We start from the raw sequence: 25751 nt of genomic DNA on the forward strand, positions 1-25751 counted from the left end.
GAACATATTAAAATCTGGGAGAAATTTATCGAAGGGTAAGTGAGCTAGTGCTCGATAAAGATAGTCATGTCAATTTTCATTTCCAGAAAAACTGCACTCCCATAGAGATAACACGTAAACTGGTCAAATTTGACAAGATTACTTTCAATCCATTTTTACGAGGTGATACCGTTATCCAATCAAAACATTGTAATTTTATGTTTGAAAGAACATTAAATAAGCTACAACATACTGAAATCTGGGTGAAAATTGACAAAGGACTAGTGAGATACATTTGAGTAAACTTGAAATTTGATGACGTCATTTTGAAAATTTACTTTTTTTACTTTATTAAGAAATTTGATATCTTTTAATCATTTTGTCAGCATTGCCACCCCATGAAATGACATATACAACTCATCAGCTTTCAGAATATGTAAAGAAAATGGGGGGTCACCGTCCATCCTGACGAGTAAAATCGGATTTAAAATTGGCAGTTTTTTGGCATAGTTGCACTGTATATCGCCATTGACGCGCGCGCGGAATTTCAACTTTGACGGGCCCGTATGACGTCATATTGAGTTGGATTGACTTGAAACTTGGTATAAATATTCCTTGACATTTTAGACATCCGATCAAAGTGAAAAAACTGGAAATTTCAATTTCATATGAGCTGTGCGTGCGTATATGCGCGCGCGCGTACGCGTCCGTCCAATTTTTTCAATTTTTCAAAAAATGCTCTTAATGGTCTGAAACGCGTGCAAAAAAATTTTGAGCTCGATCTGAGCATATAAATATTTCAACGCGCGCGTACGCGCTCGTTTTGAGATAAAAAAGAATTATGAGAATATGATTAAAATTCACTTGACTTGAAATATATGTGACGTAAATTTCATTGAAATATTCCATTCCATTAATGAGATATGCATGAAAATGTGTTTTCATATAATGACGTCATAGTGACGTCACGGTCGACTGATCACTTTGATTTTAGTTCGATTTCCGTCTTTGGGACACGATACATACATGGTATAAGTTTGAACTTGATAGACATAGCACTTTCTGAGCTAACCTCTGCACAACTTTTGGGGAGAAATAAAGAAAGAAGAAGAAAGAATCCGTACAGATACAATAGGTGATCCGAGAGGATACTCGGATCACCTAATAAAAAGACATATCATACATACACTTTGCGAATGTGAAATCGAACATATAAGCAAAACTATCCTTTCGGCCAACTTTCTTATATCGAGCGTATATAACACTTTATGTTACATAACATTCAAAATGATCCTATCCTCTTTCGTAGCTTCCATTTCATCATATAATTATTTTCTTCATGTATTGGAGAGAAGAGAAAGGTCATTTTGTTTTGCTGTTTTTTTTTTCTAGGGAAGACGGGCAATCATCTGATCTTATGTATTTGGGTTCGTTATTTCAATTTTTTTTTGTGAGGGGGAGGGTGAGCATGTCGATTTAGTAATCTATTAATTTCTTTACGTTTAATATTAGACGAGGGAATATCTGATGTTTTGGCTAGCCTGGGTGCTGCTTTCTCTCTGATAACATAATCGTCATTAGCAATACTGCAAAGGTTACGTTGTCATCATCGTCAACCTGTCAAGCCTTGCCATCATCAATGATTGTGGATAAAATTAATAGGCCTAATCACTCTGCATAATTTAAGGGAAACAATGAAATCCATCGTCAGCCGGACTATAATATTCCCATTCGGGTCTAATCGCGCCTAAAATGGGGGTCGCTTCTGATCCCGATCGTAAAAGATATCGTATCTTATCTCAGCAGCCCTTATTGGTTCGAGGTATTCGTATTGGAACGTATCAGTACGTTGCTGCACGTACCAGATCAGGGATCCTGATTGTAATGGTCATGTTAGATCGGTACCAATCGTGAACTCAATCAGGACAATCCTGTCGGATCGTATTTGAACGGCAGACCAGATCGTGACAGATCGTATCGCTTGAAATAGACCAATCGTGACCATATCGCATCCAAGCGTACCAACACGTATTGACTCGCATAACTTCGTATCCAAACGTGAAATTTCAGACGAGTTCATCAAATTTTCCACGATCAGTTACGGATGTCCAATCGTGGAGTTCGCAATGGATCGCACGATAGTGGGAGCCCCGCTTAACGGGTTATTTCTCATAGGCCTAATAGGCACTCTGCACCTGTAGAGAGCACATGTTTCATTTCAACTTGCTCTCGCTATATTCTTAGTAATCTGAAAAGTCTTCGACATGCAACCCAAAGGCATCAGAGGCAAGAAAGATAAGGGTAGGAGGATCCTGCCACCCCTGAGCCTGAATCTATCCAGTCACAGCTGGCAGATGGGGAGGCAGAGGAAGATGGGAAGACAACTCCTGTCCGGAAAGCTACGAGAAAGAAGAGGACAACTTCATTTAGTGAAGAAGGAAAAAGACGAAATTATCTGGATGCCTCTGCCTCAGGAGGTTGTGTAGAACAACTGCCCCCTCCACCATACCCTTCACAGTGTCGGGCGTACACTGCTCTAGTGTTCTAAGGAGACATCTGAATTTGCTGGCAAGGATCCCAAAGGAATTTTCCACCACTCTCCTCCCCGTGAGAGTCTGTAATTGCAGATCCTCTCTTCCCTGGTTATTCTTCTTCTGCTGATACCCTAACAAAAAAGTCCTGTGGTACTCCCTGTGGTACTTGTCGGTACCACACAATGTACCACACACTTGTAATGTTACCACAGGAACTGTGTGGTACTGTACCACAGGCTTGTAGGGTACTCCCTGTAGTACTTGTCAGTGCCACACAATGTACCACATAAATGTTACCACAGGAACTGTGTGGTACTGTTTTACAGGCTCATGTGGTACTCCCTGTGGTACTGGTTGGTACCACACAATGTACCACACAAATATATGTTAACACAGGAACTGTGTGGTACTGTGTCACAGGCTCGTGTGATACTCTGGGATGTACCACAGGGCAGTACCACAGGACATTACCACAGGAAAGTACCACAGGACAGTACCACAAGACAGTATACACACAAATTGTCCTGTGGTATTTTAGGACGTATACCACACGACAGTACCACAGGACAGTACCACATGAATTGTCCTGTGGTATTTTGGGACGTACCACAGGAGAGTACAACAGGAAAGTACCACAGGATAGTACCACAGGACAGTACCACACGACTTGTTCTGTGGTATTTTAGGATGTACCACAGGACAGTACCACAGGGCAGTACCACAGGGCAGTTCCACAGGAGAGTACCACAGGACAGTACCACACGACAGTACCACAGGAATTGTCCTGTGGTATTTTAGGACGTACCACAGGATAGTACCACAGGACAGTACCTCACGACTTGTCCTGTGGTATTTTGGGACGTACCACAGGACAGTACCACAGGGCAGTACCACAGGGCAGTACCACAGGACAGTACCACAGAGCAGTGCCACAGGAAAGTACCACAGGATAGTACCACAGGACAGTACCACACGACTTGTCCTGCGGTATTTTGGGACGTACCACAGGGCAGTACCACAGGAAAGTACCAAAGGATAGTACCTCAGGACAGTACCACACGACTTGTCCTGTGGTATTTTGGGACGTACCACAGGACAGTACCACAGGGCAGTACCACAGGGCAGTACCACAGGAAAGTACCACAGGACAGTACCACACGACTTGTCCTGTGGTATTTTGGGATGTACCACAGGACAGTACCACAGGGCAGTACCACTAGACAATACCACAGGGCAGTACCACAGGAAAGTACCACAGGAAAGTACCACAGGACAGTACCACACGACTTGTCCTGTGGTATTTTGGGACGTACCACAGGGCAGTACCACAGGATAGTACCACAGGACAGTACCACAGGACAGTACCACACGACTTGTCCTGTGGTATTTTGGGACGTACCACAGGACAGTACCACAGGGCAGTACCACAGGACAATACCACAGGGCAGTACCACAGGGCAGTACCACATGATATTACCACAGGACAGTACCACACGACTTGTCCTGTGGTATTTTGGGACATACCACAGGACAGTACCACAGGACAGTACCACACGACTTGTCCTGTGGTATTTTGGGACGTACCACAGGACAGTACCACAGGGCAGTACCACAGGAAAGTACCACAGGATAGTGCCACAGGACAGTACCACACGAATTGTCCTGTGGAATTTTGGGACGTACCACAGGACAGTACGACAGGAACTCCTATGGTAATTTTCGATGTATACCACAGGAGAGTACCACAGGAACTGTCCAAAATCCCACAGGAAAATCATAATATGGTGCTATTCCACACAGAAGTACCACACAGAAAATTAAATTCGTAAGTACCACAGAAAAATGCTACAGGATATTCTTTTTTTTTTTCCCTAACATTTTATACCAGAGAACTATCACATCAGGAGAATATCAAACAGCAGTACCACACAGGAGTACCACACAGGAAAATTGTAAGGCAGAATCAACTGATATTTATAACAAAAATACAAACAAAAAAGCACATGTTAACATTCCTTAATTAATTCATAGATGAGTTATGCTGTGAATTATAACAATTGATTTGCCATTTCTTATCCTGTCCTATACTCCTACAGTATTACCTATTTAGTGAAAGTGCTGATGTAAAGCATGAGAAATTTCATAAGGACTTCTGCGGTACTCCTGTGGTACTCCTGTGGTACTCCTGTGGTACAAATTTTTACATAGCTCATGAATATTCATATAAAGCATTCTAGATTTTAGAAAATACATATATGACTTAAAAAGTCAAAGTATTAAAGGGATAGTGCAGTATTGGTGGAGATGAGAATTGGGCTTTTAACTTTTTGCGAGATACCAAGAAGACACTTCCCTGATATAGTACAGAACATACCATTTCAAGAGGAATTCAAAGTTTATTTGATGAAAATCGGGTTTGGAATGACTGAAACATCCAAAAACAAAGTAAAACAAAGCGATCGTAATAAAGTGTGGGTCCCACACTTTAATAGAATCGCTCTTTTTTGGATATCTCAGCCATTTCAAAACCAATTTTCACCAAATAAACGTTGAATTCCTCATAGAATTACATGCTCTTTCATATTTTATAAGAGGTTTCTTATCATCTCACCAAAAAATGTTTAGAAACCTGAAATTAGGTCTCAACCAAAACTACACGGTCCCTTTAATGATTGCACTTACTTTGAACTTTATGAAAGATTGTCTAATTATGTTATGTTATTCCCAATATCATAGATATTGTTATGAAAGTGTAATTTCATATCTTGATAATAAAGTACAATCGAGTTAGTAACCATGCCCTAATGCTTTACGGATAGACGGCCATAATATGTGCTGATACGGTCGATGGCTACCTAGGAATAGAATATGACTATATAGATCTATTATAGGACTAGATTGGCACTTGGCCATTAGACTCTCGTTTGAGGTTATATGTTAGGAGTAGGACAGGTTTTTAAGTAGGGCCATGTTTATCCTGAAATCCATCACTCACCTATCAGGAATATTCCTTGATATGTGGCTAAAATTTTCCCAGATTTTTTTTTCGATCTATCCTGTGTGGTACTCTCCTGTGGTACCATGGAAATGCTGTGTGGTACTGCCCTGTGGTAATGCTAGCTGTGTGGTAATGATCGACCTGTGGTACTGTCCTGTGGTACTGTCCCAAAATACCATAGGAAAGTTCCTGTGGTACTGTTCTGTGGTACTAGTCCTGTGGTACTGCCCTGTGGTACGTCCCAAAATACCACAGGAATTCCTGTGGTACTGTCCTGTGGTACTGTTCTGTGGTACCGGTCCTGTGGTACTTTCCTGTGGTACTGCCCTGTGGTACGTCCCAAAATACCACAGGAATTCCTGTGGTACTGTCCTGTGGTATGTCCCAAAATACCACAGGACAATTCCTGTGGTACTGTCCTGTGGTACTTTCCTGTGGTACTTTCCTGTGGTACTGTCCTGTGGTACTGTCCTGTGGTACGGTCCTGTGGTACTGTCCTGTGGTACCGTCCTGTGGTAATTACCACAGGAGTACCACAGGACTTTTTCGTAAGGGTACGGTTTTATGAGGTATTTCCTGAGTGCAAAGGCGCTATCACCAAGAATGAAGAAGGGCATGTCTTGGAGATAATCAGGGCGTGTAGTCAGTGGGCAGGCTGGGGGGAGTCCTAGGACTTCTCGTTCCAAGAAGCTTAACAACTCAGAGTAGCCAAATATCTGAGCATCTTACATGTGTCCTTTTCCACCAAGTTCGATCCTCACAAACTTGTAATATACGTCTACAAGAGCGAGCAATGGTATCGAAAAGCTCGCCTTTGTAATTGTAGAAGAGGCTGCCAGTGTGGGGTGGCTTCCTGGTAGCAATGTGTTTGCCATCCAAAGCCCCAACTGCGTGGGGGATATTCCATCTCTGCTCAAACAGGCCAGCTGCAGCAGCTCGCGAGGCTTCAGGAGTCATGGGTGAGCTGAACAAAGATGATTTAATCATCTTTGTTCGCTTGCACAATAGCCCGGCACATTTTCGGGATCATCTCGAGATGCTGGACACTCCACACCTGAAGGCATGTAAGCAAGAGACCGATAGCTGTCACCTGTTGCAAGGTGCCTCAGTGTCACTGTCAGTTTCAGTCCAGGGGAAAAAGGTTGCCTAAAAGTGCATGGTGTGTTACCTCTCTATTGCTGGAGTTACCCTGTGCAAGACTTCATTGAAGAGCCGGGGTGTAGTCTTGTGTAGTTTTGGAAAGTTACTGGATCAGCCAGTCTCAACTGGGTGTCTGGGAGGGTAGAGAACTGACCAAACTGTTGTGTCATTCCCTCTGTGAGCAATGGTCGTACTCAGAACTGCCTGGCTGCAGATGTCCTGACCTTTCGTGGTTGGGGTTGTGGCTGGTCTAGCTGCTCATCTTCTTCCTCCCTGGTGGTGATGTAAGCAAAAAGTAACACTGCAAGTTTTACGTTGTCTTCCTCAAGTTCGATCGTTTTCAGCGTCTGTTGGTTGGGATGTTAACTCCGTAAAATTCGAGAAACAATGAAGTCTGTGGTGAGTGGGGCTGTATTTATACCCGTCAGGGTCAAATCGTGGCTGAAATCGTCTTTGCTTCCGATCCCGATTGCCAAAGACATCGTATCCTACCACAACAGAGCTCATTGGTTCATGATGATCGTACTGGAACGTATCCGGACGTGTCTGCACGTAACAGATCTGGAACCCTGATTGTTATGATCGTCAGAGATCGGGATCCAATCGGCGAGTCAATCGGGATAATCGTATTGCATCTTATCTAGGCGGTAAGCCAGCTCGTGGCAGATCGCATTGCTTGAAACAGACCAATCGTGACCATATCGCATCAAAGCGCACCAAATCGTATCGACTCGTCTCCAAACATGAAATTTCACATGCAGTTGACGAAACTTCCATGATCAGTTACGATTGGGCAATCGTGACGTTCTTTAAACGGATCGCACGATAGTGGGAACCGAAAAAAAGGAAACTTTGATTCTTTTCTTCAATCCCTCATATCTAAGTGCGTCCCAGCAAACACATAACGTTTTCAGAACGTTTCCTAAAAAAGTTGTACTTTGGGAGTTCCTACGTCACATCATAGTTTACCCGAATTACGTCCGAAACCAACTCATGACTAACCGATTAAGATAACAAAACTCACTCCTAAGGGACCATTATACGAAATGGATTGTGTGTTCATGTTTGTAGGTGCTTTTGTCCATTTATTCTTAATAGAAAAGTGTATGTATAAGTGTGTGTACGTGTGTTTGGGTGTGTGTGTCTGTATGTGTTTGTGTTTCCGTAGCAACTCAAGTTCAGGTCAAGATGGGAACGGCGTCGTCTCTGTTCACTCGGAAGCAAGAGAAGAGGAGGTAGGTAGCCACGCCCACTAGTAACCAGAGTATCACGCTCACCCAGGAAGTGATCTGTAATTGAGGTAGAGATGAAGTTGATGGTAGTATCTCTCTTAAAAGCTCTTCAGGCTACATGTAAAAACTATTCATTTATTGCGTTGAAAGTGATCATATGAGTTCAAGATTACGATAACTGAGGTTATTAATTATGGTCTTTCGTGCATGAGAATTAACTATTGAAAAAATGAAGTTTTGATGGCCAATAGATAAAAAAGAACAAGTCTGTCAGAGCTTACATCGAATATTCATAGAAATTCACTTCACTCCATATCTGTAGCTAAAGATTCGTCAATAAGCCCTTTTGATGACATCTTTTCTTTAATTTACATAGTTTATTTACTAAAAGCAACGGAGGCGACAATCGAAGAAGTAAGCTATATCAACCACTGAATGCGCAAAGATGGGACTACGTTTTTCAAACATTTATACCTGTGCATTGCTGAGGTAGTTATAGAAATGCGCAAAAATGGGACTACGTTTTTCAAACATTTATACCTGTGCATTGCTGAGGTAGTTATAGAAATGCGCAAAAATGGGACTACGTTTTTCAGACATTTATACCTGTGCATTGCTGAGATAGTTATAGAAATATCTTCCGTCATAGTCTTTCCATCTGGGGTTCTGAAAAGTAACACACCTGTTCGTGAAATGAACAAAAAAAGACAGCAGTCACCGTAAAACGGTTGACAAATCAAATGTTTGTGTCGTTGTGTTGCAACACCTAATAACATTTGGACCTATTTAAAATCTTGACAGGTTTATTCGTCAGACATTGTTTTAAAGTTGTTCTTATCAAAATGCTTCAAATACAGCAGTTCTCTCAAATATCCCATTCCATACCGAATTCTTAAATCCCCATAGGCTTCACACAAAAGTAACCAGGTTCCCGTGGGGAATGAGACATATACGGAGGTAGCATATTTACCCTCAATACCAGAAATTAACTTTGAACACTTTCAAGATGAATCGCATTTTGTGTGTGTGTGTGTGTGTGCGTGAACGAATATCAATCGCGTGCCAGAACCGATGCACAGAAAAGATTTGGAACTTACTGTCCTGAATATTGCTGAAGGCCGATGTCTGACGATGACAATTCTGCATAAATAATTTTCTTCTTTTCACATGATTTTAAAATTTCGTTCATAATCACAATTCTAGCACACGTCCCTTACACTAGCCAATGTGTCTCAATGTTTAGACTGGCCAGATCATGTCGGAGACGTTATCTTGAATTTTGTAGTAACCTGAAAACGTTACAAGGGAAAGAAATCACACAAACGCACACACACACACACATACACACACAAACACACAATTTTTTCCTCAATAACCTTTATATATTGACAACAAACAATATGAAATGGTAATAAGCTGGAGCAACATTGTCACACATTGTTTACCCAATAAACAAGACTGTTATAATCTTTCCTGCGAGTGTAATACTTTTCTTCTTATATAGAAACAGAAATGTAAAAAAAAACAACAACAATACTTGTACAGCTAATTCATGTGAATTGACCAAAGAACTCAGTCTACCCGAGTTTTGTTTTGCAGATGCTTCTCCTTAATCCTATAGTCTATAATGTTTTTCCAGTTCCCTTCACCCCCCCCCCCCCCACTCCTCCGTCGAACCCTTATGCGAAGTTTCATACTTTTGTAAATGCATTTTCGCTGCATTAAGGTAATAATAATGATATTTTCTGTTCTTTTTTTTTTTTCTTTTAGTGGGGATCTTTTCTTCTGTCCTAGATCTGAAAATTATGCATTTAATCAAAATAATTGAACTATTTCCGCACCAAGATTTATGTGAATGACCTAAAATTTACAAAATATATCTTTTCATTCCATGTGTCCATGTGTCTTAATTTATAACATTCTGAATTGATATTGCCATTTTGATTTAACCACATCACAGTGTATAAACAAATGCGAGTTAAGTTGTACATCCCTGTTGGCAAACTTCATGAGACGTTCCTTGTATATCTTTATTTGTATACTCATAAATCTTATGGTCATTTCTGATAATGACGACTGTAAATCTTCAAAAATAACCTCATACTCCTAGATTATAAAAACACCCAGGGTTTATTTTTACCGAAATTACTTAACGGTGAGTGAGAGTTTGTAAGATCTACCCGCTGAAATGTACCTGATATTGCATAACACTTCCACTTTTGTGGTATAGCATTGATTCTAAAATGTTCCTCTGCCTTTAAGGTACTGATTACTATACCTGGGAGCAGTGATTTAAAAAATGTTCGAGATATAATCACATTTTTCATGTATAATATGTAGGCCACAGTGGAATCCCAATATTGTACCATAATTAATAAAGATCGTAATAAAGCCTGAATATGACACCATATCCCCACTAAAACATATCTGTCATGACTGTTGACGGTTTAGGTTATATAAAAACATTTTTAGTATTGTTCACATTTTTTTATATTTAACAATATACTTAAAGGGGCTGTACAGTACTGGTGGAGGTGGGGAATCATGTTGTTGTTTTTTTTTTTACATTCCTAAGAGAGATAATGAGAAACCTCTTATGAAATATGAAAGAGCATGTAATTTTGAGAAGGATTCAACGTTTATTTGATGAAAATTGGTTTTCAAATGGCTGAGATATCCAAAAAAAGGGATAATAAAAGACGACAGGCCACAACTTTATTAGGATCTCCTTGTATCACCTTGTTTTTGGATATTTCGGCCACTTCAAAACCGATTTTCATTAAATAAACTTTTGATACCCCTTGGAATTGCATGCTCTTTGACATCTCATAGAGTGGTTTCTGAACATCTCGCAAAATGTTAAAAGCTAAATCCTCATCTCGATCAGAACTGTACACACCCTTTAACATTGATTATGCTGATTCAAAGTTTTTGCATCGGTGGCTTCTATCCCTAACTCACCTTTTATAACTATTTTAACGCTGGGTTTTGGTTTTATCTGCAAACGATAAGTAATGTCCTTAAAGCCTTAGCTTTGAAAATATTACCTAAGTAAGACAACGTTCATTCTTTCATTCTAAACTGAAAATATAACCGACATTTCAAATGGCCTATATCTAACATGTCATGTATATACCACCATACCTATCTCCTCCTCATAAATCGCTGAAAAAGAAAAAAACATCTTATCTGCATTCTTGTTGTAAAAAAATTATTGGATGAATGGCATCCTTTCCAAAATGCCTGTATTTCTCAAGATCTAACCAGGCTCTCATAAATTGCAAATAAAAGGATGCATGGTAATTTGAATGTCATAACATATGAAACATAAACACAAAAGAAGACTATTTTTTGCTAGAGATTTAAAATACAACTCAATCAAAATACAATTCTAGCCCACATCTTTTCTCCAAATAAAAAGGAGTTTCTACAATTTATTCGCTGAGCTTTAACAATGGGCAACGATGGGTATGTTAGAACATTAATGATTTTCAAACTTCCAAACTCATAATCTTGATACATATTTTTCCCCTTTCCTGTTCTATCAACAACAAAAAAATCAGATGAATTCTCCCAACTTCTGGAAATATCCATTGACGGACAGGTTACTTTCTATAAGCGATGTCAACTTTCTTTCTTTTCACCATCCGAATCATCCTTTTGTGTTACTCAATATCTCTTTAAATTCAAATTCATCTTAACCTTTTAATGATATATAAAAAATTGAGAAATCCGTGATACTTGAATTAAAAAAAAAACAAAAACAAAAACAAAAACAAAAAAACACAAATCACCGAAATGAATATCCGGCCTACTTTTCTCCTCCCCGCACCATTGTCATAGTTGTCATTTGCAGATGAAACAAAACCCAGCTTTAGTGCTACGAAATAGTTCCAAACTGTGAGTTAGGGATAGAAACAACCAATGTGAAAATACAATGTAATATGTATGATCAATGTTGCGTATTCTTTAATATACGAAATGTGAACAATAGTTATGTTGTAATTGTTTCTAGAATTAACCGCCTATAGTTATGATTTAGTGAGAAAATAGTGATATCTCTGCATAATATTTTAGGTTTTATTGTGAAATTTGTATATATGGTATGATGTTTTGTGTTACATGACCTATACACGTTCCGTCATAAGCATCAAATGTGGTAACTCGAACATTTTTAGATCACTGCCCCCAACGGTATGCAGTAGGCCCTATACCTTTAAAGAGTTATATTAATGTCAGCTATTATTACACACAAACACACACACACACACACACACACGCACACCCATTCTGCAGATGTACTACATGCAGTTTCTTAAAGACTGTACTACGAGAGATCTACAATCACATCCTCCACTGTTAGTTATCCTCTTTTGAAACCTAGCTATAGCGTCTAAAATTTCAAAGTAGATTTTTTTTTTCTTTTCCTGATTTCAAATTCTTGAGTATGGGATTAGAAAGTTTATCACCCACTTTGAAGCGTTGGGTTCGTGTGACACGAGCTGGTGGCACAGGGCTTTGAATCCCATAGTAACAATGCAGGCAGAGATCAGAGCAAGGAGAGTGATCACACCGCATAGTATCCCCATGAGTAGGGTAAACAACGGGCTGGAAAACAAAGGACACAAAAAGAAAGTGTCATTCTTAGATGGCGAAAAATTAAGTTTCTAAAGAGGGTTGTGTGACCAGACAGGAGAGGGGTTACATTAGTTTTATTCAAAAGTTCTTCAAATAAACATTTCTTCCCTGCCATGGTTTTTTAGATATTATTACGCTTAATACTAATGAAGAGAATATTGAAAATCATCCTGTCAACCTGCCTGTTGTCAATAATGATGATGATAATAACAATCACAATAATAATGATAATGATAATGATGATAATGATAATAATAATAATGATAATGATAATAATGATAATAATTATAATAATAAAAAAATCACAACACTGTTCTAAAGCTGAGCATGGCAAAGATGGACACACGATAAAGAAACGTTCAAATTCGGCTCTGAAAGTGTAAATATCGAGTTATTCGTGAGGACATCTTGTGGAGTATCTCGGATTTTTCGAACTTGCTTTGCCGGAGCTGATAGTTCGCGCGAAACCTAAATTCCATTCTCGCATGAACATAATGACAGTGTCAATCTTAAAGCGACGAGGTTCATATCTCTTTCCCTTTCTGCCGTATATTGTGGTCGCTGTGTCTCAAAGTCATTAAGCCAATTTCTGCGCAATTTCATATTGAATTGAATTGAATTGAATTGAATTGAGTTATGGTCATGTTATGGGACATGTCTACACAATGGTTATAACCCTTTTAGTGAGATCAGCCATGCATGACGTTACCGATGCGCCATTTTTTCCCCGGTCATGTCAGATGATCAGTCATTCCAATAATCTTTATGACTAAATACTATTTATGATTCCAATTTGGAAAGCATAACATTTGGGTCACGTGTGATGGTATCGCACAATAGTCACTGGACAGGATATCCTGACGCGCACGTACGCACGCGTCAAAGTAAAATTAAAGTGTTCCAAATGACTTAGAAATTATTTTGAATAACATGTTTCTGAATAACATTGAGCACTTCAAAATTCTGTGCGGGCGCATAAAAAACGCGCGTACATATTGGTTTGTAATATCGTGGAGTATAATGTTGTCAAATATCACATCAATCCAGTTGACGTCCATTTAGCAACATAGACACTTGTAATGATAACATTTTCCTTCTCGCTCTTATGCTACATTACTGCTACATCTCCTGGATTAATAAGATCCACTGTATTTATTTACAGTAAACATTAAACATCTTATTTGAACTCACTAACTGAACTGTACGAGTCAAAAACAAAACAATGCGGCGTGCACATTGTCATACCGTATAGCTATATGCAAGTTGAAAGATATCGCCTTACCTATCTGAGATGCCCTGTTGTTTGATCACTTCCACAGCTCGTCCTACTCCAATCAATATAGCCAGCACAAGAGCAACGGCCTTAAAAATGAAATAGAAATATTAAAGAAATATATATGCAGACATGTGCACGAGTAGAGTACCTAAAACAACTAAATGACCTTTTTAGACACTTGCGTGGTTTATTTGTTTTTACTTCGTCAGTTTGTAAACCATGTCAATGTGTCAATTTCACGACCACACATAGTCTATTAAAGGTAAGCAAATACACATTTTGCGTTTAATGGAAAAAATACCTTTCCGGTTGCAGCTAAAATGTACACAATTTCAGGGTTATTATAAAGGAGAAATCACATTTTCCCAATAACACTAATGGCGGAACGATGAATTTGAATTCCCGTCTTTTTATTTTCTAACGTCATGCATGAAAATACCGTGCATATCAGTGTCACTTTCATATCATGAAAATGGAACCACCTCTCTTCTGCAAGCCGTAGCTTTGGTATTCAAAAGAGTTAAATGGTCTACTGTGACACAGGCTATATTCTTAGGTCGAGTGTCACCACTCCAACTATAGATTACCTTTGTCTAAGCTATCCAGCCAGTCTTTCGTGACATTCAATAGTGATGTCATGGTAGAATGTTTCGGTCTGAAACTGGATTGATGACAACTGGTAAAACCGTTCTGATCCAGATAAATGTAAATATGATCAAACTAAAAATTTTAAAACCATTTTCGTATTGATTGAAAGAATGGATATCATAACACACTTCATGTAATCTATGTCCGAGGTTGGATTTGCAATTGATTTTCAGGACATGGTAGGTATATGTTATTTGGCCGGCAAGAGTTCTCTTCTTCCTGGTAACCTTATTTCTTTGATTCTCTGCCGTCATCGTTACCGTATTATTTTCCTTTTCCTCTTGTTCATTCCTTTGGGTGATCAGTAATAGAATATCATTGTAAAACCAAGGAGATTCTTTTTTTTTTCTTAATTCGACTTTTCTTTTCAGGAGCATGTCTGTCAATATACATAAAAGTGTACTTTCAACAACAAAAAATCATAGACATTGGAAACACTACTCATGACTTGGAATTCTTCCCATTGCAGCAGCATGTTCCATAAGTGTTTCAGCTTTCATTTCATATTTCTCCCAGCCTTGAATCTATGTTCATTCTCTTTATGTACACTCTTAAAACATCACGACAAAATGACAAGGAATATGATCAGATATGACCTCATTCAGAGTCATGAATTAGGTCAGGTTGACCCCATTCTGGGTCTTCATGACCGAACCCCAGGTCATTTTTTACCCGGAACGGGATGTGACCCCAACGGACCCAGTTCCGGGTCAGTTCTGACCCGGATTTTTTTTTTTTTTTTTTAGAGTGCATAAAGCAGCTTTTTACCTGTGGCAGGGTAAAAAAGGTAATGATCACTAAAAGTTTCCTTAATAACATTTGCCTGTCTTGTTTGTTTGTCCAAATCAAAGCTAAGACAACAGTCTTTTATCTTTCATCCCATGTTCGATGCCACCACTAATATACTCGAAATCATTATTTAAAGTATATGTGCCAAACTGGATTTCATGCCCCCACGGATAGGGACACAATTTATTCACGTCTCGTTGCATAACAACCAGCCACTTTCTAAGAAGATATAGTTTTTATGATGGTAGGGCCTAATCATTCTCCTCGTTCCTACTTATAAAAAATGAGTAGAACAAAATGGTAAAGACACATGGGCATGTGCGAATAGAACTTCCATAAAATTTGCTGAAATAGATATCAAAATCATACTATACTAAACCTGTCTGCATGAACACAAATAATTCTGACATATAAATGTAAATGTTAAATCATCAGCCTGGAAGTCGCGGAGACGTCGCCGCTATGTTTCAGCGTCTCCGAGGCGTCTTTTCAGTCGTAAAGAAGTCTCCGGGACGTCTTTGGTAGGTCACCAATGGGTCTCAGCAAGGTCGCGGAGACGTATCAGAGACCTCGCAGACAAAATTAGTCTCTGCGACTTTGCTACTACTACGGAAACTATACCTGGACCAGCTGGAGACTGGAAAAAGTCATCGTAAAAATTGAACATGTGCGATTGTCTCGCAACTCCCCGAGGACCAGACTTGTCTCCAAGAGATCGATGTCGAGGTGGAGCACGACTTCCTCGCGACCAGCAGGACTCAAGTAGCCACTTATACTTTAAAGGCCAATGAGATACCCACTTAATAAGTGGGTATCTCATTGGGATGGGGATTAGCTGGCATCTTTGTGAGAGTGGACGAGTCTCACGATTTGTCGCAGTCGAGGCGATCGAAGTCATACGCACATTTTTTTTTCGCACATCGATCTCAGAGTTCAACATGTTCCAGTAAAATGTTTCTGTCAGCTGAATGCAATTTTGAATGCGCTTGCAGATCCGCCAGCGCTTCGCGGTTTTACGACAGGTTTTGAACTGAACTGAATGTTACAATATTGCTTCCACTTACTTCTTTGAAACGGATTTGTGATAATACTGATATACATGTAGGTATACTCACATTAAATCCGATGATGTATTGACAGTTGGAGACATCGTTGAGTGAGATATAAATGACATGTGCCTCTCGACGTATAAACGAAGGATAGAGTGGACATCCCCCATCGAAGTCACCCTGCAATGGAATGGACAGAGGGTTAAAGATGCATTGGTTAAAATATATATATATATGTCAGGATGCGATATGTCGTCTGTACGCGTGTGTGTGTGTGTGTGTGTGTGTGTGTGTGTTTATATGTGCATTTTGTTGGACTGTCTGGTAGGTTTGTTTATTCTTTGATCATTTTGCTGAGCTATCTTTAAGTCAAGAAGTATACATAGCACTTTTTACCATCTTTTAAACATAATTTAGAAGAGAGTAAGAGAAAGCATTGAAAAGTATTGAAAAGAAAAAGAAATTGGCAATTGGGTAAGGAAAAGTTGATTTCCAGTTTAGAAGTGGGAATATGTCAATTGATAATTTTTTTTAATTCAAGGGTACATCTTGGGTTTGTAAGGAGATACATGTAGATTAGTTTTATAGGGTTCAAATATTTCTTAACGTTCTTTTCTCTGGGGGTTATGGTTTAAAGGCCTACTATTTTTTTTCTCTCTATAGTACCCCTCCTTTTTGCTACTTTCTCCTGTGGTAATACGGCTATATTTAGATGATATAGATTACAACAGGATATGAATAGACTGTAGAATTTGATTGATTGCAAGTACTTTATTGAAATGCAGAGATTGAGATGTGAGGACGGGGGGGGGGGGTGGGGACGGGGGGGGGAGGGACGGATAAGAGAGCACGTAGGGGTATTTTTATTTTGTTTTGTTTGTTTGTTTTCGGTGTACAAGTACGTGAAAGTCTATGTGTTCATAAGCTGTATATAAATATAGGCCTATGCATTTCAAGTCAAGAATTAATTATTTCATTTCTTTTTTAGTTGACCAAACACTGCTGTTTTATATTGTGTTGATATATTCAAGATGAGTGTTTTTGTTAAATGTGAAATTATGGAAATCAAATACAGATTACTGCAACACACACACACACACACACACATAAAAAAATTAGCACCTGATGACATTATACGCTTAAAAGTGCAGTATCACGTTCGTCATGCTATACTGATGTTACACGCACATGCAAACATAGTAGAGTCTGTCATCCTATCATCCCATATATATTTTTCTTATACAAGTGTTAAATGGTGAGAAAAAAAAAAGGTGAAAAGATTTCATGGCTAAAATCTATTTCGAGGGTGCTTATTCCGAATCCGGATGAGGAAACATTTGAATACCTGAGGGTTATGAGATGAATATAGCCGCCATTAATGGCCACCAAAATCTTGAATTCATATCAATATTTTAAGACCAATAAAGGGATTCAAGAGTTGCATCAAACATAATACTATTGGAGGCATAAGCTCAAAACTTTCATCACATTATTCACCAGAAACAATTTGCTATGCGTAATAAATCGAAACCAGAGACATAAACAAATAAGTATAAAGAGAAACTAAAACCTATATACATAATAATGTGGATTGTATGAGTCAAAGCACAGCAATATTAGGAGAACACACCAGTGAAAGTTTGAGGAAAATCGGACAATAGATTCAAAAGTTATGAATTATTAAAGAGTCGGTGTTGTCATCGCCGCATGAGAAGACTACACTGCAAAAAGTCCGGTGTTAAATATGAAACACCGAACTGGTGTTAAATTTCCGGTGCTCATTCGTGGTGTTAGATTAACACCTCCTGGTGTCATTTCGAAATATGAAATTGTTTTTTAATAGTTTCTTAGTTACTGAATTTCTTGTTAATTCTGAACTTCAACAAGACGATAAAGAATTTTCCGATAAAGTACTTGATTTTTTTAAAAATGTGTAAACACATTTACACGACAGTAACACCAGTTGGTGTGGTCTATTGAAGCTGGACGGGTGTTATACCATTGAAATTAACACCACCAATATCAAATCAACACCATGCGGTGTCATTAATGAATTAACTCTAGCGCAGTGTCAAAAATATCACCGGCCACAGTGTCAAATTAACACCACGAAGTGCCAGGTGAACACTTTTTAACACCGTCACAATACATTTTCTACACCTGTGGGTGTGGTCCTGTATTGAAGCTTGATCGGTGTTAGATTTAACACCCATGGCGTTAAATCCAACACCGATGTTTTTACAGTGTATATTAAATTCATAACGCCGATGGTTATCGCATAGTAATTACGTAAATGATTATTATGTTGAGTATAATATTTTCTTGTATTATGGCAAAGAAAGTTAAACATAATTTTCAATTTTCTAGCATAATGAAAGAGCACTTAAACCAGGGCTGCACACTGGCGCCGGTCCGACGGTCAAGACCGGCAAAAGTCACTGTCGGACCGGTAACTTTTCAGGAAATCCACAAGTTACCGGTCCGACATGACCAGTAAAAAAAAAAGCATTGGCGGGGTCAGTAGACAGAAAAAGATCAGCCCCGATCAGGGAGAAACAGAATGCAAGATATCGCATTGTTCAACACGTTTTACGCAAGTTTTCGAATATGTCTACCGGTGCAATTTGTAAAGTAAACATACAATTGTATATTAGTTTTGAACTTTTGAGCACTAGCAGTCGACCAGTTATTCGCGCTCGCTTGCGCATTGGCGCTGCTCACGCACTGCCATGCTATGCAATACATGCAAAGGATGTACGGTACAATGTAACTGTTGAAATGCATGGATTGTTTCCCCGATCCCGTTCTGTTTGTTCGTTTGCTTGCGATCGGCGGTCATGCCAGACAAGAAGCATTAATAGAAGCGCACGCATTTCTGGGTCATTTTACTCATGATTTTTTTTTTTTTTTTTTTTTTTTTTTTTTTACGCAAGATCGATCCGATCCCGGCTTCGCAGCTGCGTGGCAGTTGACATGTTAGAACTTTTTTACTTGTGCCGATTTTTAGAAAAAGTAAAAACATATTCTATATTCAGCGATACAGTAAATGAATATTTTCATTCGTTCAGAATGGTCTCATAATGAAGATAGGCGCGAAAAGGATCACGAAATCGGCCCTTAAAAAAATGTAAAGAGATAATACAAGGGAGAAAAAAAAAATCATGAAATCATCGCAGTCCCGCTTACATATTTCAGGTAGAAATCGTCCCAAAAAGGATCATGAATTCGGCCGCGTCGTACACCTTTCAAAAGCTCATACAAGTACGAAATGCGAAGAGATTATAGAGGAGAAAAATAAAATAAGGACATATTAATTTGGTGCGTGCATCATAAAAGATTACAGCCGAATAACAATTCATGAAATCAACGCAAACCCGTTGAAATTTGAGGAAATAAATAGGCGCAAAAAAGATCTTGAATCCAGTCCTGCATGCCGTGTCGGTTATCAAAAACGCATGCACAAATGCAACGAGATTATCGGGAGAAAAATAAAGGACACATTTTTACCCTTCTGGTGCGTGCATTACAAAAGATTACATCCGAAGTAATTCATGAATTCGCCACAATCCCGCTGATATTTGAGGTAGAAATAGACGCAAAAAGGATCTTGAATTCGGCCGTGTCGTATACCTTTTAACAACGCATGTACTAAATGGTAGGAGATTAGCGGGATAAAAATAATGTACACATTTTCAACCCCTTTTGGCGCTTGCATCATATAGATTACAGCCAAAGAGTAATTCATGAAATTATCGCAATCCCGTTGAAATTTGAGTAAACAATAATAGGCGCAAAAGAATCTCGAATTCGGCCCTGCGTGCAGTGTATAATTTTGAAAACGCATTCACAAATGTGAAGAGATTATCGGGAGAAAAATAAAGAACTTATTTTCAACCCTTCTGTCGCGTGTATCACAAAAGATTACAGCCGAAATAATTAATGAAATATCGCAATCCCGCTGATATTTGATGTAGAAATAGGCGCTAAAAGGACCGTGAATTCGGCCGTGTCGTATAGGCCTACCTTTTAAGAACGCATGTATACGATATGTGAAGAGATTATTGGGAGAAAAATACAGGACACATTTTCAACCCGTTTTGGCGCGTGCATCATAAAGATTATAGCCGAATAATAATTCATAAAATCATCGCAATCCCGTTGAAGTTTGAGGAGACAATAGGCGCAAAAAGAATTATGATTTTTGGTCGTGGCGTATATCTTTTAAGAACGCATTTACGAAATGCGAAGAGAAAAAAATAAAGGACACATTTTCAACCCATATTGGCGCGTTCATCATAAAAGATTACAGCCGAAGTAATTCATGAAATCATCGCAATCCCGCTGATATCTGAGGTAGAAATAGACGCAAAAAGGATCGTGAATTCGGCCGTGTCGTATACCTTTCTGTATACGAAACGCGAAGAGATTATGGGGAGAAAAATAAAGAACGCATTTTCAACCATTCTAGCTGGTGCGTGGATCACAAAAGATTACACCCGAAGTAATTCATGAAATCGTCACAATTCCGCTGATATTTGAGGTAGAAATAGGCGCAAAAAGTATCATGAATTCGGCGGTGTGGAACATCTTTTAAGAACGCACTTACGAAATTCGAAGAGTTTATCGGGAAAAAATAAAAGGACACATTTTCAACCCCTTTTGGCGCGTGAATCATAAAAGATTACAGCCGAAGTAATTCATGATATCGTCACAATCCCGCTGATATTTGAGGTAGAAATAGGCGCAAAAAGTATCATGAATTCGGCTGTGTGGTACACATACATCTTTTAAGAACGCACATACGAAATTCGAACAGTTTATCGGGAAAAAATAAAGGACACATTTTCAACCCCTTTTGGCGCGTTCATCATGAAAGAATACAGCCGAAGTTATTCATGAAATCATCGCAATCCCGCTGATATTTGAGGTAGAAATAGGCGCAAAAAGTATCATGAATTCGGCGGTGTGGAACATCTTTTAAGAACGCACTTACGAAATTCGAAGAGTTTATCGGGAAAAAATAAAAGGACACATTTTCAACCCCTTTTGGCGCGTGAATCATAAAAGATTACAGCCGAAGTAATTCATGAAATCGTCACAATCCCGCTGATATTTGAGGTAGAAATATAGGCGCAAAAAGTATCATGAATTCGGCGGTGTGGAACATCTTTTAAGAACGCACTTACGAAATTCGAAGAGTTTATCGGGAAAAAATAAAAGGACACATTTTCAACCCCTTTTGGCGCGTGAATCATAAAAGATTACAGCCGAAGTAATTCATGATATCGTCACAATCCCGCTGATATTTGAGGTAGAAATATAGGCGCAAAAAGTATCATGAATTCGGCGGTGTGGAACATCTTTTAAGAACGCACTTACGAAATTCGAAGAGTTTATCGGGAAAAAATAAAAGGACACATTTTCAACCCCTTTTGGCGCGTGAATCATAAAAGATTACAGCCGAAGTAATTCATGAAATCGTCACAATCCCGCTGATATTTGAGGTAGAAATATAGGCGCAAAAAGTATCATGAATTCGGCGGTGTGGAACATCTTTTAAGAATGCACTTACGAAATTCAAAGAGTTTATCGGGAAAAAATAAAGGACACATTTTCAACCCCTTTTGGCGCATGAATCATAAAAGATTACAGCCGAAGTAATTCATGAAATCGTCACAATCCCGCTGATATTTGAGGTAAAAATAGGCGCAAAAAGTATCATGAATTCGGCTGTGTGGTACATCTTTTAAGAACGCACTTACGAAATTCGAACAGTTTATCGGGAAAAAATAACGGACACATTTTCAACCCCTTTTGGCGCGTTCATCATGAAAGAATACAGCCGAAGTTATTCATGAAATCATCGCAATCCCGCTGATATTTGAGGTAGAAATAGGCGCAAAAAGGATCGTGAATTCGGCCGTGTCGTATATCTTTATGTACGGAATGCGAAGAGATTGTGGGGAGAAAAATAAAGAACGCATTTTCAACCATTTTAGCTGGTGCGTGCATGAGATCACAAAAAGTTACACCCGAAGTAATTCATGAAATTGCCACAATTCCGCTGATAATTTGTTTGAGGTAGAAATAGGCGCAAAAAGTATCATGAATTCGGCGGTGTGGAACATCTTTTAAGAACGCACTTACGAAATTCGAAGAGTTTATCGGGAAAAAATAAAAGGACACATTTTCAACCCCTTTTGGCGCGTGAATCATAAAAGATTACAGCCGAAGTAATTCATGAAATCGTCACAATCCCGCTGATATTTGAGGTAGAAATATAGGCGCAAAAAGTATCATGAATTCGGCGGTGTGGAACATCTTTTAAGAACGCACTTACGAAATTCGAAGAGTTTATCGGGAAAAAATAAAAGGACACATTTTCAACTCCTTTTGGCGCGTGAATCATAAAAGATTACAGCCGAAGTAATTCATGAAATCGTCACAATCCCGCTGATATTTGAGGTAGAAATATAGGCGCAAAAAGTATCATGAATTCGACGGTGTGGAACATCTTTTAAGAACGCACTTACGAAATTCGAAGAGTTTATCGGGAAAAAATAAAGGACACATTTTCAACCCCTTTTGGCGCATGAATCATAAAAGATTACAGCCGAAGTAATTCATGAAATCGTCACAATCCCGCTGATATTTGAGGTAAAAATAGGCGCAAAAAGTATCATGAATTCGGCCGTGTGGTACATCTTTTAAGAACGCACTTACGAAATTCGAAGAGTTTATATCGGCAAAAAAATAAAGGACACATTTTCACCCCTTTTGGCGCGTGCATCATAAAATGTTACAGCCGAAGTAATTCATGAAATCGTCACAATCCCGCTGATATTTGAGGTAGAAATGGGCGCAAAGAGGATTGCGAATTCGGCCCTGCATGTCGTGTACCTTTCAGAACGCATGCACAAATGCGAAGAGAGTGTCGAAAGAAAAATAAAGAACCCCTTGTAGCTCGTGCATCAGAAAATATCACAGCTAAAATAATTCATTAAATCACGGTTATGCAGCAAGTTCGTGCGCCGATGTTTAGAAAAAGTCACAAACGCATGATACAATCTGATTTTTTTTTTCATTATCATTTTACACTGTAATTCACGAACAAACATTCTATTTTTTTTTCTCATTTTTTTTTATTTCTTGTGCAATAAATAATTCAAGTTTAAAAAGACATTAATCAGTAAAATGTACATGGGGGGGGGGGTACGTCCATAAAAACAAGAAAATAAGTTTGCAAGTAATTTAATGGGTTTTTTTTAGGTTGCCGTTGTTGACCGGTAAGTTTTCTGTTCGGACCGGTAAAAAATGGTAAAATGGGGCATCTACCGGTCCGACAGAGACATGTCGGACCGGCAGAAAGAATGGGTTAGTGTGCAGCCCTGACTTAAACTCTTCCTCATTCAGGAATAAGGGAAATATCACCCTTAACATAAAGTCTGCAACAAGTTGATGGAATGTGTACTAAAAAATCGTTTACTTCATAAAAATGACAGACCTGCGTATATCATTAATTCGTCAGATAGCACCTCGATCACATTTTTATCAGATTTTGAAATAACATAAACAAATAGTCCCAGGAAGTTGCAACTACTACAGGGAATGCCTATAGCGTTCGAATCGGGCCGGTGCGGCTAACAACTTAAGAACCTTTGTATTTTATATACATTGTAAGCCTTCCTGTGTCTGTATTATATCAATGTGTGGGAATATAAAAACAAAAATATTATATATCTCGCAAGCAAATCGAAGTTTCCCTGAGAATTTCAGCAAGAGTGTAAAATTCACGACACCATGATACTGATGAATTGCCTCAGCAAATGCAAAGTGAACGCCTTTATAGTGTTCACTCTTTCATTTGATATCCAGTCGTAGAAAGCCTATTGAGGTACAATATGTCAACATTGCATTTGAAGATGGTGGTCTTGGGAAACGAATGGAAAGTGACTCCAAGTTTTGGCGAGCCCGTACAACTCGTAGGCCTAATATGATGTAACCCTGCTATACCAAAATAATGTTCGGAATGTTTCGACGTGCAAGTCTAGAGCACAGAAGTGACATATACACGAAATAGGCCCCTACCTCGATGTATCGAGAACTTTTATAGGAGAACTTTACATTACCTTGAGAAGAGAGATGGTTATCGCCGAAGTAAGCGACGTGATCACAATGCCAACCAAAATGATGATCTGTAGTATCATCAGTACGCTCCTTATTGCACCCATGGTGTGATGACAAAGATTTCAATGCATATATACACAGGCAAACAAACAATGATGACGATGATTTCTAGATACTTCACCCTGAAATAAAATAGTGCAAGTGCTCTGTCGGTACATGCGATGCCGAGAAGCAAAGACATTGTATACGGATGTAGATGAGACGAGCGCACAGGAAAGCAGCGTATCACGGTTTGATCGCAAAGCGTATACTTACTTACAAACAACAATAATAACGTATGGCGAACGAGCGGTGAAGCTATGTAGGTATTGTAGTACAGGTATATATACAGTATGTCCCCCGAAAAAAAAAAAAATCAATCGAATTTCGCACTGATTACTTTCAAAATGATTAAACTATCTAATCGCTTCTTACAGTGTTTTTAGATATAACGTCTCAGCTATATTTTTGCCTAAAATCCCCGTTTAATTTGGTTAGCTGGTCACAGAGAAATGTGGATCGTTTTTGAGCATGTCATGTGTCTGATTCTTCAAGTTTAGCACTTGGATGCTCTTGGAACTGCTGAACAAAATGGACAGAATTGGGAGGGAAGGGATTCGTGTGACATGCTACAAAACTCCTCATTTCTCTTTGACCATTGTTGACCACTGAAGCATATCGGGTGGGGTATTCTGTAAGAAGTGGGTGACTCTAGTGTTTCAATTCAATTCAATTGAAATCTTTATTTCCAATTCAATTTATAGATATAAAATACATGTAAATATGAGCACGTTGTACAAAAGTGTAGATATGAAAACAATGAAAACATTGACAAAACGGGGAAAGAATATGAAAAAGAGAAAAAATAGGGAAAACAGATAGCATAATAGGTACATAAAGAACACAAGCTCATTAACATTGTGTGTGCAGTTAATCAGAAAATGGTATGTGCGTAGAAAGCCAGAATAGGTTTGTTGTATTTCACATACCCCGCGATATAATCATTATAAAAATAACTCAATAAAGACATGTACCAAATTGATCACGACAAAGAATATAAAAACAACATCATACAAATAAAAAAGAAGACCCATTATCCACATCCAAAATGTCAATACTCACTAATTAACATTTTCTTATACTGTCTTTTAAAAATATTATTAAACTGTATATTAAGTTTGCTCAAATCTAAAGTATTCCAAAAAACAGGAAAAGTATACTAGACGTAACGAACCTGTATTTACATTTGTCAGTAAAAAAAAACGCCATCGATGAAAATGATTTGACGATCTTGTATTATGT

At 38.6% G+C, this 25751-nt stretch overlaps 1 protein-coding gene across 1 annotated transcript; it reads right to left on the bottom strand.

Moving 5' to 3' along the window:
- Window positions 1-6845: 6845 nt before the first annotated feature.
- LOC140234952 (uncharacterized) lies at window positions 6846-24514 on the bottom strand. The gene is made up of 5 exons (XM_072314990.1): window positions 24413-24514; window positions 16350-16463; window positions 13804-13883; window positions 12357-12491; window positions 6846-6924 (listed from the first exon to the last, which is right to left on the bottom strand). The coding sequence occupies exons 1-5, from the start codon at window positions 24512-24514 to the stop codon at window positions 6846-6848; spliced, it is 510 nt and encodes a 169-aa protein (XP_072171091.1).
- Between the last annotated feature and the right edge of the window lie 1237 nt (window positions 24515-25751).

The sequence above is a fragment of the Diadema setosum genome, chromosome 11, assembly GCF_964275005.1.
Source record: "Diadema setosum chromosome 11, eeDiaSeto1, whole genome shotgun sequence".
Taxonomy (NCBI): Eukaryota; Metazoa; Echinodermata; class Echinoidea; order Diadematoida; family Diadematidae; genus Diadema; species Diadema setosum.

Bases quoted from the DNA above. Each gene is read 5' to 3' on its own strand.
- LOC140234952 (XM_072314990.1), bottom strand. From the start codon at position 24,514: ATGGGTGCAATAAGGAGCGTACTGATGATACTACAGATCATCATTTTG. The intron at 16,464-24,412 runs GTAATGTAAAGT...ATTCCATTGCAG, and splicing joins TAACCATCTCTCTTCTCAAG to GGTGACTTCGATGGGGGATG. The intron at 12,492-13,803 runs GTAAGGCGATAT...TTTGTTTTCCAG, and splicing joins CAACAGGGCATCTCAGATAG to CCCGTTGTTTACCCTACTCA.